This window comes from Hylaeus volcanicus, chromosome 1 (genome assembly GCF_026283585.1).
Source record: "Hylaeus volcanicus isolate JK05 chromosome 1, UHH_iyHylVolc1.0_haploid, whole genome shotgun sequence".
Taxonomy (NCBI): Eukaryota; Metazoa; Arthropoda; class Insecta; order Hymenoptera; family Colletidae; genus Hylaeus; species Hylaeus volcanicus.
The window spans coordinates 23,423,987-23,439,609 of record NC_071976.1 but is presented as its reverse complement, the minus strand read 5'-3'; the positions used below and the strand labels follow the sequence as shown (position 1 = coordinate 23,439,609).

The window sequence follows — 15,623 nt, the reverse complement described above, 5'->3', positions numbered from 1 at the left end:
ATCTGGGAAGCATTAATAAAATTTTACTATTGCGTTTAAACGAATATCATTAACTCAATAAATGGCTAAATTATCAGATATTAAAGGTCTGTTGATTATATTCGAGTTTATTAAGCGATGTGCAATAAGGATTTAATTTAATTTAAATTTAAATTAAATAATTATTATTATTATAATTTCATTTCATTTCATTACGATAATGTAAGCACACAGACGCTATACAAACTAGTCTTAAGTTAATCTATGTAAAAAAGGCGTAGTAAGATGTGAAGCAATATGTTAATATGTTTATGTAACGTATATACTATATAAACCATATTCGGTTTAAAAGCAATAAATAATATATATATATATGTATATATATTATAAATCTCATCGTTATTTTGCAAATAGATTAGATTATTATTGTAAGAGTCCATACGAAAAATAACGCACGGAGATTCGAACCGTACGAGGCGTTGATATTACATTATTATCATGACGAATGTTGAGAATATATATTATAAATGTATATATATATATATTTATTTATTTATTTATATATATATATATCTAGACGAAACCATGCATTCCATGCAACACTTTTTCTTGCTCTTTGCCGTAACTTCACTCTGCGACACGTTTGGGAAACAAGAACCGCCTTGTGCCGAGATTTCGCAATGAAAAGGCTCGGCCTTTCAGGGAATGGTCGCGTTCCGTGTGTACGGCACCATCACGTGGAAAACTGAGCCGTGGAAAAATGCAGCGTTACATTGGATCAACGGAAGGTTAAAAGGCAATCCGACGGAATTGTTCGCTCGTTGCGGGAAACGGGGCGCAAACACGCGTGAGAATGACTTCGTATTCGCGACGCCGAACGATTCATTGACCGTCACGATTATCGTTGTCGCGCTTCGCTTTTTTGTCGTCAAGTGTTTTCCCGCGAAACTGTAAGAACATCTAAGCTCGCAGAGTGTTCGCTTATCCGAAACAATTAACAATATTCCACGTAATTTTATTCTGCGATGGACAATGTCAAATGAAATAAATTGAAAAAATTGCAAAATGTACTTTAAAACATACCTAAAATATTCCCAAAGTTAAACAAAAACATGTAAAAGATGTAAGCTTTTCTCTGTAAAAAAAAAAAAAAAAATTACGAAAAACGCTTAATATTTGGCCGCCTAATGTAATACTCCCTCGCCCTCTTGGGGTGTCAATCGTCCACGTCAGGGAATATTGAATTAAGGTGTCAACAGTTGATTCGTCACCTGTTTCAGACACGGAAGCCCTGAGGATGCTGGAGCTGGTGGTCCCCCAATACGTGGTCCGCAACCAGAATATTAGACTGGAGTGTAACTTCAATTTGGATGGCGAGACACTCTACTCCGTGAAATGGTACAAAGATGGGAACGAGTTCTACCGATACGTGCCACAGGACAGACCGCCGGTGCTCGTCTTTGAGCTGCCAGGTGTTAAGGCGAATGTAAGAATTACTTTCTATTGATTTTTTCTTGTCTCGTGCCAATGCACCACTCTCCATGCTTCCATCGCCGGCACGGCTTCTATTTAAAGCACGTTTTTTCTTTTTTCATTTTTACCCGCGTTCCGTTACCTATGTCGTCTAGAACTTCGTCATTTCCATTATTACGGAGCGTTGCTTCGCTCGCGAAATAAAAGAGTGGAATCTTTAAGAGTTAGGACTCGTCGAAAACAACATAGTACCAAAGAACCTTCCTGTCCTGCCAGATGATATTCCTCCGAAGTAGAACGCGAGGGTAACTACGGTGAGTCAAGGAAGTGTCTGCAGACCTAGATTCTTTAACGATATTGAAAAAAAAAAGATAAAATTTTAAAGATACTTTGAAGTATTACTTCTTTTTACAAACAGTTACACTTACAAAACTGGGTTTGCAAATACTTTCTTAACTCGGTGTAGTATCTATCGAATTCTTGCCACCTATTTCTCCCTTCTAAAATAATCTTATTCCGCGAATTCTCGCGACAAAGCATCGGTAACCGTTGCTCGGTCGTGGAACATGACTACGAGAGTCCAACGATTCGGGGAACGGCAGTAGGCCGGGTTAATTGCTCGGGGTTAATTGGCCAGAACGCTTCAGGGAGTCTCGATCTTTTTCCAGATTCACAATTCGACCGAGAGCTCGGTCGTCCTCCATTCCGTGAACTTAATGAGCTCCGGAAGATACAGATGCGAGGTGTCAGCCGAGGCGCCGTCGTTCCAAACGGTATCCGATCACTCGGATATGGTGGTAGTGGGTAAGAAAAGTCTACAAATCGTCGCAGTCGATCTTCCGCCCTATTAGACAGCAAACGTTTCCCGAACTCGAACCGCGATGGTGGTTGGTTTTTCGTACAACTTCGCGCGATTATTCGTTGCCCGTAACGACTGGTAAAGTCGGTACGCAGTGCTGTCCAAAAAAAAGTCTAAGACCACCGAGTGAAGGTTGCATTATACTTAAATAAATCTATGTTCGTGAAATAAATGTAACGTATATTTGTTATTACATTTTATACATACTAGTATACTAAATGCATCAGAGCCGGCGTGACCTTTTGCGGGCCTGAATTCACAATCAAATCCTACACTTAAATTTTACAACGAGGAATTATTTATTTACAACGCTGTTACATATTATATATTTTTTATAAAATGATTAAAATAATAATACTTTGATGATTTTTGTCACTCCTTTAAACTGAATCATCGCTAATAAAAAAATGTCTTGCATCTGTTAATGGTTTCATCATTCCGTAAAAAGTTAATCAACATTTTCGTAGACCGCGGGGTCCCCCAAAATACGGGACCGGATTCCGGCGAACGCGCTGAACCTGCCTTGCGCCGGCCCTGACATGCACATACTAGGTGTAGAAATTAATATTATTATATTAATTAATAGAATATATTCCACGTGCATTACACATAGTTAGCGTATGTCTTCCGTATTAATTTCCCATAGAGCATAAAATCATCAGCCATCAGCCAGCACAATTAAATAACAAAACAAAAGATAACTTCCAGAGATCTAAAAGTCGAACATTTCATGTGAAACAATCTAATAATTCAGCTTATAACGATTCTCCCAGGCCACGTATAAGTGGTTTGCTCGTGAGGCAAGTTGTTTAGACATCGATTAAGAAAAAGGAATCTTGAAAACTTTCAGCTCTGCCGGAAGACGGGCCCATTATCAACGGGAGGCCAGGAAGGCTCCGTTATCAAGTCGGTGACGTGGTGCGGTTCAATTGCACTTCGGCCAAGTCGAAACCACCTGCCATACTCACCTGGTACATCAACGGAGATCCTGTAGTAAGTGACTTACGTGGAATCCCTGGCACTTGTGGCAACGCTCATGCATGTCACAGCCATAAAATTTCGCGGGAAAACCGAGCCACGAATCCCTTCGACTAACGTACCATTAAACTCCTTCTGATCGGGCTTCCACTGGTATCTGCTCGCCTGTTGTATCGGCTTGCAAGATAAATGTACCCACAATGTTTGCGGCATCAGAGAACAACGTTCATCGATCGGGACGAGCGAGGCGTGCTGCTTAGAATAGCTTCATACTTTTGTCCTAAACGGGCGAAATCTAAAGAGCGTTACTGTTTTATGTATGTGGTACTTTTTTAAATGTGACCCTGCAGTGAGCAACATTTTTAATTATCCGTTGTACTTCTACTTATTTGAAGGAAACTGGTGCTAGAAATGTAGGAGAAATAGAACAAAAATGCATTTGTAACTCTCATCGAGCACTTAAATTAAACGTCTAGACTAGAACAATTTCAAATGACATTATTTGATATAATATTTAATGGAAGTGTCCTCTCAATTTATCGTTGATTTATTTTTGAAGTGCAATTACATTATAGTCATGAAATAACTCCATAGTTAATACAAGACTTCATTAATATTCTATTTGCAAATGATGACTCAATTGAGAAAAATGCTAATATTTAAATATTTATTCGTATTTGCGAAGAAATCGATGTTTCTCTCTTATTTTCAAATAGTTCTTCAGTGATAGAAATATCAACCAGAAAAAGTGTAAAATGATACACTTTGAAATAGCTGTTAGATTTCGTATCTGAACGGTCCTGACATCTTGTTCCTTAGTTTAGATTCGACAATCGTAGCAGAAAGTTATTTCCAAAGTGTTTATTGTTTCGAAAGTTCTAAAGACTCGTACAAATGGATTTCTGTCTTGAACTCAATTAAAGTGAAGATAAAATTAATTTTACAGTGAAGGAAGTAACTCGTATAAAGAAATATAGAATTCAGTATAAAAGCGTGTAGTTTTTAAGGATGTAAAGATGCATAAATTACTCAAATATAATGCTTTTATACATTGATCTGCGTAAAAATCGTTTTATGTCAGGCGTAAGAAGTTCTTCAAATATTCGAGAAGTCGTCTAAAGTCGCTACATCGTCGAGTTCAAAGGGTTCATGTACAACATTGTGCACGGCAGGGTTGACATCAGTTTCTTTCGTAGCTATTATACGCAACAGCAAGCTTCGATCGCGTTTGGAGACAAAGGTTCGCCAAGCAGTCCAACTGCCATGTCGAGAAACAATGAAAAATGATTGGTAATCAATAGACTGCTGATATTTATGGAAATTTATTTTGGGTTGTCTGGAAAGTCCATTTTGATTTTTGGTAGGTGGTACAGGTCTGAATATATCGGAATGGTTGAACACAAATAACATGTATTCATCCCTTAACTTCATTTGCCATAAATGTATAAACATCCGCAGTCTGGTAATCGATACGCAAACCCTTTCAGAAATATTAGTCAGTCGGGAGTGCTCTGCCTATACTCTGTTAATTTTGACCTTTAAAGCAGAACATGGAAACAAAATAGACAGCGGTGTAGACATCGCTTCGGTTGGATAATATTTCTAAATCATACCGTGGTCCCGCCATCAATAAGTTAGCATCTTTCCTATGCATGTTCTCCGCTACTTCATGGTCGTTCGAAGCACTGACCTCCCTCGGGAGCAGTCAGCAAGGGTCCAAGTATCGTAACTTATTCGCAACGCCACGGCTGACCTCGGCTTGTCCGGTTCGAATTGCAAATTCTCCTTCTTTCTGGCCCCGCTCTCCCGGACCCCGTGGAAAAGAAAGTATCCGCGTCTAGACACAAGCCATGTAGCATGCACGTAGAGACCAGGAATTTTTGGTTGCGTCAGGTCGACGACACACAATACTTGAGAGGACCTCACATCACCGAGGTGGATCGCGAGGGTCTGCAGACGGCCGTGCTCGGCCTGGAGTTCCGTCTGCGTACGAAGCACTTCAAAAGGGGAGACTTGAAGATCAAATGCCTGGCGAAGATAGAGACCGTATATTGGAAATCGAACGAGCTCAGCATAGAGGGTGAAAGGCCCCTGAAGATGCCGGTAATGGAGAGCAGGGAGACAAGGGCGCAAGGCCACACGCACGCGGAGCATATCTTAGGAGGTAAAGGCGACCGAACCGAGAAAGGGTATCGCGGGGGCGCGTGACGTAATTCGCGGCACAACCGAAAGAGGGTGAACCCTCCCGGCGAAACGCTTCCAAAATGCAGAGTTACGTTTTGTCGTGGAAGGATTCATTCTCCATAGAGATGGATGATAATATTTTTAATCGGGGACCAAAAACGACAGTTACTCAACAAATTTGTAGGGTAACGGGGATTCGTTTTTGGTCAATTTATATTCACACATTCCACGTGTGTCTAGCCGTTACAAATATAGCTCTGAATTCAGTCCTCGGCAAACATTTCAACACGAATAACACACCAAGTTTTATTTCGAGATTCAGATATAGAAACTATTTTCTTCGCGCAAATTTTCACGTATTTTTATTGTCTGTGACAACATTAATAAAAGCTCGTTTAGTAAAGTTAAGAGGGTAGAAGGCTGCTGTAGAAGTCGTACAAAAATTAGAATACTCCAGAATAAAACATTTGTTGGCCATGCAATGTAAGTCAATACAAAAGATGACGACTGGAATGTGCCAACTTAGCACAACAAAAGGATACCAATTCTTTTGTACATTTTGCGTTTTATATGCATAACATGTTTCGAAAAAATTTATATTACAACTTCAACTCGATAGTCACATTGACGTACATGGGGTACACAGTTCTCTGCATTCCCCTTTTATAAGTTCGATATTTTCATAATTCCCAAGAATCGAGAAGCGAGCTTTTGACATTTGGAAGTCAATCACTATATTCACCGGTATTCTTCTCTCGTCTTCCCTCGGGTCCCTCTCCCTATTCAAGGCGATCCCCTTAGCGTCTGAACAACCCTGTATCACTGAAACATTAATCGCGATGATCGATGCCAAGAAAAGAAATCCGGTCGTCTGGATAAAATCGGCGAGATATCATTGGAAAAACTTTGACGACGCGTTCGAGGCATACAACACGTCGACACGTATCGTCGTTGTTCGTTTGCCGACAATTTGCTGACTTACATTGCATGGCCAACAAATGTCGGGCAAACCGTGCAGCTGCGGATGCAATTCCCTCGCCAATATCGATCGAATCAAGAAGCGTTGTTGATACGTTCCCATTTCTCGCTCGAATTTCCCCTGTCTAGTTTTCCATTTTCTTTTTTCAATTCTATTTCTTCCCATTCGTGAAAATCACTCGATATCGCCCGTTCACCTAACCCAGATTGCCGATAACGTTTCACTGACAAGCTTTACGTCTTTTTCAGGTAGTGGAAGCAGCACATTGGCACCTTGCATCTTACCGATGATGACGAGTTTATTGATTCTACGATAAGAAGACGGGACGGACCGGTGGTGTCGCGTCCTTCGTGCTCATCCTTTTCAGGCCTCTAAACCGAGAATCGTGCGGATATCACTGTGTACTAAATTAACCGTGTTGTTTCTATTTTTTATAATCGCAGTTAGTGGAGTTAGCGTGGACATAGACCAGAGAATATACTTATCAGAGTACATATGTTAGAGTGTTAGAAGTGGAAGAATGTGTAAATTCTTATTTAGTGGGTCGGTCCATAAGTCTCTGCGCATCTTTTACGTTTTGCGAGATCCGTGCGCCATCCTTTTTCTTGGATTTCCGAGGTTCAACACGTCCACGATGGTGGCTTGTATCGCGGACTCTCATATTTGGCGGCATAAGTCAGTTACGCCCAGTACTGGACTTTTGTACCTGGTAGTCTAGGGAAAATGGAGACGTACACTTACCAGTTACACTCTGTAAATTTCAATAAAAGTGGTCAACAAATCACGGAGATATCCTCTTAAAATGTAACGAAGCTCAATGAAGTATGGCTAACGTGGAACAAAAATTATAAGGGACGTAAATGCTTTGTATCGGAGTAAATGCGTTGAGGAGATTGACTAGTTAAAACAAAATAATAAGAATTTCTTCAAATTTTAAAATTGAAGCTAAATACTTTTAATCTGAACGGATATATGAATATTGGCATCAATAATGGCACTGCGCCTGCCCCACAAGATAAATAGTCAATATCCTTAAATAATTTCAAAGTTGTCAGAGAAGATTATTAGAACAAGTATGCGTAAAGATTTATGGTACGACTCAGCAGGAAATGATTGATCATGGTTGTTTAAAAGTTTTTTATTCAGTCGTTGATACGGTTCGGTGGACAGAGTTTAAAAAAACAGCCGAAATTTATAAATCTATGATCGACGGAGTATCTTCAGGTATTCGAGAGTGCGCAACCTTCGCTCTACATACGTTTTTTCCCTCTCCTTCGTCTTACATAATTAAGGGAGTCACGAATGTGTGCGAATGAGTAATAATCACTTCAACGCGTGTTTGACAAAGAATGCGGCAAAGTGTGAATGCCTAGCATATTTATATCTTATTGTACATGAGTGTTTCTATCGTCCAATCGCGAAAAAACAATGAAGATTCAGCCCGGTGAGAAAAAACGTTCTCTTTCGTCATAGCTTTTATCAATCTAGTCGCTATTATTCAGCCGCAAAGATATGTTATCCTAGAGTTATTACAAGCTCTGTGTGTGATCGTGTGTGCGCGCGTGAGGGTGTGTGGGTGAGTGTAGCGTGCGTTTACCAAAGAAAATTTCGCGCTATAACATTCCTAATTGTTAATTACAGGTGAACCATAGAGTGTGTAGAGGCATCGTCACGTACTGCCACTTTTTGTGTATGGTGTAACTTTAAGAGCACGCTGTACATATGTACATAAATCGAACCGACTTTTATCTTTAACTTAACGTTCTGATAATAAAGCGACCTTTACGTCGACGAACGACAAACGAGTGTACTCATCGCCAAGTGTGTGTCATTTGTGATTTCAGTTTCGTCTAAGAACCGCTTCCGATCACCATTACAAAACTATCCATGCGTAAAATATAAGTTATAAACTAGGAAGGTCATAAAGTAGAAGTACTGAAGAGACATCTCTCGGTAAAGAACGCGTGCCGCTTTTTCTGAGGCTGGCAAGACCTGGCAGGCGATCTGGCGAAGAAGTTGGAGATCTTTTGCTCTCCGGTTTCTCCTTCTTCTTCCACTTCTTCCCACTCTACTGACAGGGCCTGCGAATTCAGGATCTTCTCGGCGGTAGACCAGCTGAATCTGACAATACGCGGGAACCCGAATACAGGGTCCACGTTCTCCGACAACCACTTCTTCGTCTCTGGATCGTTTGGATATCCACTTGCGTATCCCCCTTTGATCGAGCCTTCGAGGAATTGCCAAGATGATATTGCGTGATCACGGGAGACTTTGGCGCAGATACTGGCCGCACTGACAATAGGATACGTGGAATCAGCCTTCTTTGCAACGACTATCTTCAGACCCGGAAAAATCTGCTCTAGCCTGGCTTGATACTTTTCTGGCGGGCCTACCGTGTCCACATAGATCTCCTTGATCCACGCGCCAGCCTCGATCACTTGTTTAGCTAAGTCGATCGCGGAGACCATTGACACCTCATTCAAGGATGTTTTGCAGCGACGATACATGCTATTCGCGATAATGTTAGGCGATATCACTTCCACGGCCCAACCCATTGTATCATTGTGTTTGCAAATTTTGTCAAAAATCGCGTCTCTTTTCTCCTCGGTCAAGGTCTTGGAATCTGCGCAGCCCAGGTCTACGAGAAGTTGCTTCTGCGACAACGGAGCGTAAGAAACTCCATAAACCATGGGTCCCAAAACTGGCCCACGCCCAGCCTCATCGATGCCGAGCTGGCACGGCTCGTCTTTGCATATTTGCGGTACCTGCGAGGCATTTGAAATTGTTCGAAACTTCGCCAAGATACAGCGTCGAAGTTCAGTAACTTATTCGTTCAAAAAATGGTTTCCATTGAAGTGTATTACTGGGAGAATCAATGGCTTACAATTAAACGACGTTTTATTTGTAAGCACAGTTTATTTTGTTATTCCTATACCATGAAACAAACATTGAGTGCATTCCATGGAGACAACTGTTATCTCTGCATTGTCATCCATGATGAATTGTTTTTTGCGATACCTTCCAAAGCTCAAAAGTTTCATTTTACTCTGTTCAAAAGATGTTACAAAATGCCTAGAAGTTTATGTCCTCGTATGTTTGCTTGCAGGATGATTAAGAGTTACATCATAGTCCAACAGTTACATTAACACAAGGTCGAATGAATATCACGTTCAACATTTTATTAACACTCGGTAACCACATATCGCACATATAACTTTATTTCTTTTTATCATATTTGAATATAAGATAATAAATACTTAATAATTCCTGGATTAGCTAGGGTTACTTCAGATTTTAATAAATCTCACATGGAGATAAATCTTGAAAATGTCTTGCATCCATATAATTTGTTCTGATAAGATTTTAATTATATCACTTAAGCTCTTATAAATTAATGATATATTAATAACTATCATGCATCATTTCAAGGTATGTTATTACTTCTTGAATTATCACAGGCTTCCAAAGTGCAAACAAGCCATAACAATTAAAAGAACAGATACATATTTTAGGCATTTACGGCTATTATTTATTTTCAGCATACATGTCTCTGAATTTGTCCCAGATGAGAAAAAGAAATAGATTGATTGATTCACAAGCATGCATTTCAGAATGTTAAGATACTTATGTGATATTTTAAAGGGCAGAAATAATAATTAAAAATACAACAATAACATTTCTACTGTCAATGTCATGTATCATGAATTTGCTTTTTCAATTTAAATTTATTCTGGACTTTCAATTGAAATCAGTAAACAAATAAGACAGTAGAACTTCAAAATTAACGAAACAACGTTCACTTTTTTTCACATACCTCCGATAAATGAACTTTATTAACGTTGTTATCCCAGGCTTCGAAGTACGGAATCAGGTCCTCTCTGCAGGTAATTCGAGTATCTTCTTGTATATTATTAGCATTCACTTCTGATTTAATTTCGATAACGTTATCTACTGTATCCTTATTCTTTTCCATGATATTTGTCTGTTTTTCCGTGCACCAGATATATGAAAGTTAACCTCCAAAGAAACGTCAGCGTTCGGACGAACCGCCAAAAATGAAGGCGCGCGCATCGATAGGTCGTATCGAAGCAGCATGGGTGCTTTCTTCTCAGAACTGAACACAGTTTCTTGAATGGCAACGGGTACGACGACAAAATCTATCAATTCGCTATTTAAATAGTTCCCTGTACGTGCGATTAAACGATAGACCAAAGGTTAAGAGGTGTAATCGAATCTTAATCGATAAACAAAATCTAATTATCAACTTCTGTATTGTATATCCAAGGGTTTCTTAGTTTCTTCTGACTACCTGCGTGCATGCGTACGTGTATGTCCCTCGGTGGAAATACTTGATGACGCCGTGCTAGTACCGATATTCGTATGTCGCAAAATATAACATAACCTCTAAGTAAAATGCTCGAGTTCTTATCGGCATCGTTTAAGGTTCCGTTCTTACGTAAAATTTGAATTTTCACGTTTTCGTGTCGATTCGCAAACGCTCCATCGAGTACAGCGCAACATGAAAGTTATCGTGAAGAAACTTAAAGGGAAAGAATGTGTTGTTGACGTGAGTACAAGGCATCTCATTCTCTTTTTTCTTCGTTTCAATTAAATAAGAGAACGTACAACGAATTCATTTCGTTACTATGTCGTTAACAACGTTTTTTTAGAAGTGTTGTTCGTGTATAGTTTTCCAGAGATTGACACTTTTTCGTCAATTTTCTATTTTTATTTTTGACATTAAATTTGACATGTTTCGTGATATCTCGAATCGTTATAGAATAGTTATTTCACTTTTTCGATAGATTACGCCTTCGGATACAGTTCTACAGTTAAAGCACAAAGTTAGCGACCTATTGGGCATAAACGTTCCTCAGCAGAAACTTCTGCTCGCAGGGAAAACATTAGCTGGTATGGATTAGTGGACCAATTTTAGTTTAAACAAGAAAGTAGTACATGTTTCAGGTTTGTGCCAATGTTAAACATGTGTTTCAGATGAAAACCCTTTAAGCTTTTATCCAGGAATCAAAGATGGGATCAAGTTAAATCTTTTGGTCGTTAAGAAAGCTGAGGAAGGGTCTACAGAGGGAAAGGCAACACATCGTAAATCAGGCACGGATATTCTACGAGACGAGATGTCTAGAGTTCTGAGGCATTATTACACAGAGCCTGAGATAGAGTTGATAGTTAATGAATTGATCAAAGATCTGAAATATAAAGTAAATAGCCTTAGTTTCGATGACTTAGAACGATTAGCAACAGCATTACTTCAAGACCAAGAAAATTTAGCTTAAGGATACTTCGATTTTCTAATTCTGCTTATTTGATTATTGTAACACACTTTTATTTAATTAAAACATTGCCTCATTACACCTTGTAACCAATAGCGTATTTGAAATAATTGTAAGGGGTATGAGCGTGAAAAGAAACTAAATTTATCAAAAGATCGGTTTTATTAAAACAGACAAGTACAATTATAATCGCACTTTAGAAAACAGAGTTTTAAGGATCAGCCATGTCTAGTTGTCGAAAGTATCTTGCAACTAGACATATAAATAAATTCAATGCCCCAATTTCGTGTACTTCCAACGTTTTCTAAAAGAAAAAGAAATACATAAACTTAACATGTGTAACTGAAGAAATCATTATGAAAAGTAAAGCAACCAATTTTTGTATCTTCCTTTAATATGAATTGTAATTCCATTTATCTTTCTTTTAAACTATTTCCTTGAATTGTTCTACAATTTATGTCGATGGCAAGTTTAATACATGAATATGCAATAAAATTGATTTGTTAAAAAATAAAAATTTATATATGTCTATCTTTTTTCTACTATTATAACAAATTGAATTTTCCATTTTATAAGATTGTGTATTACCGAATGGGCTCGAATGATCGAGCATGTCCTTGCCAAGGAACGTAAACAGGAACACACATTCGGAGTTAAAGGTACTTCTAGAACAACCAGTAATGCATATATCCATTGGCCCAATTCATATTCTATTTTTTTTTGTATCTCGATATGTTCCACCAAATACTCTAATATTTGTTCTACCATTGGTTGATTTAAACAGAAAATGACATTTAATGTAGGAACAATCCTTGTCTTCCCTTCGAAATGACCCAAACAAAATTTGATCCAATCTTCTTGTTCATCTATACTTGGCTGCAAAAATTAAACAATTAACAGTAAAACAATAGTGTGTCAATCAGAAAATTAAAGAATATTTTAGTATTTACCAGATCTAATTGCGGTGGTCTCCATTCACGCTTTGACATCTGAATTTCATTCTTCAATTGGCTTATGTACAGTCTGACATTGGAAAAATCTGACATTTGGCAATGCTGCCAATCAAGTGTACAGCCAAGCCATGATGGTGCCTCCATGCATCCTGATAACTTGGTGTTTCCATCATTATTATATAGAATGTTCCTAAAATTTTTGGCCAAATCTTACCAGTGAAGTACATAAAATGTACGTCTACAAATGCTTTCCATTTAAATTCTGAATTCCTTTCAAGTTTCATGTAGAATTATATACTTATTTCTGGTTGTGACTTGTAGAGAAAGCATTCGAGGACCTAAATACTTTGATTACAATTTGTTAATACAATTTATACAATTGATAGAATGAGCTGGTAAAGTTTGGCCTAACATTCGAGGAAAACCCTGCATGTAATGCATGCCCCTTAATTCATAACTGATGCGAGCTAAAAATTTAAAATAACATTTGCAAACTTACAGGTTCAATATCAATTGTTGGTGTTTTGAAACACTTCTGATCGACGTCAGCTACTACAATATCTGCGCATTGCTGCGCTTCTATTCTATAACAGAATGACATTGAATTACTCGCCGGATCGCAACAAGCTTCGAGATATTTACTTACATCACTCTTTTCAAGTATTCTTCTCCAGAAGTTGATGGCAAAGAGAGGTTAATATCGTCATCGATTTCTCCAACTACGAAAGCAGGCTTTCTCAACCAGTTAGTCATTTCGTTTATTGTGCGCTGGTATTATGCTGATATAGTTAATAACTCATCTTCATTACTTTCACATTATTAATAAGTTATGTGTGGTTGATTATGACCTCTAGTTCAGTCGTGTCAGTACAGCATTTGTATTTATTTATTTATTCTTAGGCTTGTGTAGTATAGTTGAGTGGGTGGCAGCACTTTCTGTCCTCACCACTAGAGGGGGACCATACCGCGCGTTTCTCACAAGTTTTCACTCTCCCTTGATATTGGTCAATTATTAGTGCACAAATCAATAATTAGATGCTGAATTATGGTAATTATGACGTAAAATTACATTTATATACAGAGAAAAGTAGAGAATTTATGTTTTAAATAATTTCATGTCTGCGCGACATTTAGCAAAGTGAGGCGGAAACTACTCCGCGACAAAACTTGAGCGGTTAGCCGAGAGATGGCGTCAAATTTGGCGGTATTATTATTGATTTAAAAAATGTAATATCAGTCAATTATTGGTTTATTAACAATTAAATGTTGAACTATAATAACTATGATGTAAAATTACATTTATATAGAGAGAAAAGTAGAGACTATGTTTTAAATAATTTCATGTCGGTCGCGACATCTACCGAAGTGAGGCGGCAACTATTTCACGACAAACTTGGACGGTTCGCTGAGAGATGGCGCCAAATTTGGCGGTATTATTATTCATTTAAAAAATTTAATATCATTAGTGCAAAAATCAACAATCACAAGTAGAATTGTGATAATTACGATGTAAAATTATATGAATATGTAGGAAAAAAGAAAAAAAAAATGTTAATATATGTGAAAAATTAGTTCCATTAACTTGACTATATGCTCTTATATGTATATGGAAATATATGATTGATATGAATTCAACGAATAATAAAGGATAATTATTAAAAATTATGGTGCTGCTCATTCCCCTGGGGTTTATCTTTAAATTGCTAGAATTTGCCTTCGTTCTTCGTTCTTTATTTACCCTTGTATTTTCATTTGCTTGCTCTGATTCTTACCCTTTATATAATTTATTTTAAAATTCATTTAGCATTAGTCTGAGAGTGATTTCGATGAAGTTTGAAAACGTTTATTGTTTACGTAAACATTATTTATCGTGGTAACTGAATTACATTTATGGAACACCCACGGAAGATAATTTTGTTTAAGTTCTGTGCAAAATTAATAATCGATCGGGTTTATGTCTTATAAAATGCTCATTTTGTTAGCTGACTACAGAAAGTGCAAAATTTTATTCGTCTTGGTACAAGAATACGCTTCATTTGGGAGCAGTTCCGCGGTTGGCCTAGTTTCCAACCCTTTGTACCGATATCACGTTCGAGTTTCACGAGCAACGCGAAAATAAGCCGTTGTCTCGCACACAAAAAGCATTGTTAAAGCCCCAACAACAATCCACTCCATGGGTTAGGCGCTTGGAAAATTTGATTCCTCTTTCTCGATCGACAGACAGACAGTGTTTCATCATTATTTGGTTGTAACCAAATATTCAAGAAAAGGCACTAATTCATTTTAAATGTTTCTAGTCTTAAGTTCAAGTTGTCCTTAGTATATGAAAATATCATAATTACACATGAATGATCAACATTGAATTAAACTTATTAATTTGTCAAAAAGGTTACCATAACACAAGAGACAGCCAGCTCAGTCGGAATCCAGATCAATAGAATACTCGTAGAAAAACTTTTCCCATTGTTTCTGTGCTAAGTTTACTTTTCAAACGATGTTTGCATATTATACATTTTCATTTTTCACAGATCTCCAGGAAAATGTACTTTCTCCTTCAGAGGATCTCGTCGACAAGCAAGGGAGAAACCGAAGGCCGGAAGGACAGCTTTTTCTCGTTATGCAACTTTTAATTACAATTGGTTCGATTTCCTTTTTAACGGAGTTTCCATCCGAGCTTCGTTAGACGCGACCGTGGAGCTGACACTCGTAACGTCGACTTCTTTTCCACCCCACGGCCTTTTCACGGCTCTGAATGTTCCTCCTGACGTCCTTAATTAACGACGGAAATACGCTGTTAGTTCTTCGAGTGGCGAGCAATACGCTGAGCCTCTCTGCCTTGTCGTTTGTATATTAGTTTTCTCTTCTGCCAGCCTTTTAACGTCCCTGCTTCTTACCCATTGAACGAACCTATCAGAAACAACTTTATT

At 38.1% G+C, this 15,623-nt stretch overlaps 4 protein-coding genes across 4 annotated transcripts in view; 2 read left to right on the top strand and 2 right to left on the bottom strand.

The window, feature by feature from the left end:
• LOC128884989 (B-cell receptor CD22-like) overlaps positions 1–6,946 on the top strand; it is a 65,767-nt gene extending 58,821 nt beyond the window's left edge. The window contains exons 2-6 of the mRNA XM_054138719.1: positions 1,260–1,465; positions 2,121–2,256; positions 3,162–3,304; positions 5,183–5,453; positions 6,701–6,946. Of these exons, the coding sequence (XP_053994694.1) occupies positions 1,260–1,465; positions 2,121–2,256; positions 3,162–3,304; positions 5,183–5,453; positions 6,701–6,768 (824 nt within the window). The 3' untranslated portion in view covers positions 6,769–6,946. The remainder of the gene's footprint in view (positions 1–1,259; positions 1,466–2,120; positions 2,257–3,161; positions 3,305–5,182; positions 5,454–6,700) is intronic.
• Positions 6,947–8,356: 1,410 nt separating this feature from the next.
• Positions 8,357–10,425, bottom strand: LOC128884979 (ribonuclease H2 subunit A). The gene is made up of 2 exons (XM_054138712.1): positions 10,267–10,425; positions 8,357–9,217 (listed from the first exon to the last, which is right to left on the bottom strand). Exons 1-2 carry the CDS (start codon positions 10,423–10,425, stop codon positions 8,372–8,374), a joined length of 1,005 nt encoding a protein of 334 aa, XP_053994687.1. The 3' UTR covers positions 8,357–8,371.
• Positions 10,426–10,592: 167 nt separating this feature from the next.
• Positions 10,593–12,264, top strand: LOC128885006 (ubiquitin-like protein 4A-A). The gene is made up of 3 exons (XM_054138743.1): positions 10,593–11,019; positions 11,258–11,363; positions 11,448–12,264. The coding sequence occupies exons 1-3, from the start codon at positions 10,972–10,974 to the stop codon at positions 11,744–11,746; spliced, it is 453 nt and encodes a 150-aa protein (XP_053994718.1). The 5' UTR covers positions 10,593–10,971; the 3' UTR covers positions 11,747–12,264.
• Positions 11,887–13,593, bottom strand: LOC128884997 (gem-associated protein 2). The gene is made up of 5 exons (XM_054138732.1): positions 13,343–13,593; positions 13,196–13,280; positions 12,694–12,852; positions 12,332–12,619; positions 11,887–12,047 (listed from the first exon to the last, which is right to left on the bottom strand). Exons 1-5 carry the CDS (start codon positions 13,447–13,449, stop codon positions 11,955–11,957), a joined length of 732 nt encoding a protein of 243 aa, XP_053994707.1. The 5' UTR covers positions 13,450–13,593; the 3' UTR covers positions 11,887–11,954.
• Positions 13,594–15,623: the final 2,030 nt, after the last annotated feature.

Excerpts from the sequence above, each read along its gene's own strand:
- LOC128884979 (XM_054138712.1), bottom strand. The coding sequence starts at position 10,425 with ATGGAAAAGAATAAGGATACAGTAGATAACGTTATCGAAATTAAATCA. Across the intron at positions 9,218-10,266 it reads ATAAAGTTCATTTATCGGAG|GTACCGCAAATATGCAAAGA; the intron begins GTATGTGAAAAA and ends AATGCCTCGCAG.
- LOC128885006 (XM_054138743.1), top strand. The coding sequence starts at position 10,972 with ATGAAAGTTATCGTGAAGAAACTTAAAGGGAAAGAATGTGTTGTTGAC. Across the intron at positions 11,020-11,257 it reads GGAAAGAATGTGTTGTTGAC|ATTACGCCTTCGGATACAGT; the intron begins GTGAGTACAAGG and ends CTTTTTCGATAG. Across the intron at positions 11,364-11,447 it reads CGCAGGGAAAACATTAGCTG|ATGAAAACCCTTTAAGCTTT; the intron begins GTATGGATTAGT and ends CATGTGTTTCAG.
- LOC128884997 (XM_054138732.1), bottom strand. The coding sequence starts at position 13,449 with ATGACTAACTGGTTGAGAAAGCCTGCTTTCGTAGTTGGAGAAATCGAT. Across the intron at positions 13,281-13,342 it reads GAATACTTGAAAAGAGTGAT|AATAGAAGCGCAGCAATGCG; the intron begins GTAAGTAAATAT and ends ATTCTGTTATAG. Across the intron at positions 12,620-12,693 it reads GACCACCGCAATTAGATCTG|CCAAGTATAGATGAACAAGA; the intron begins GTAAATACTAAA and ends TAATTTTTGCAG.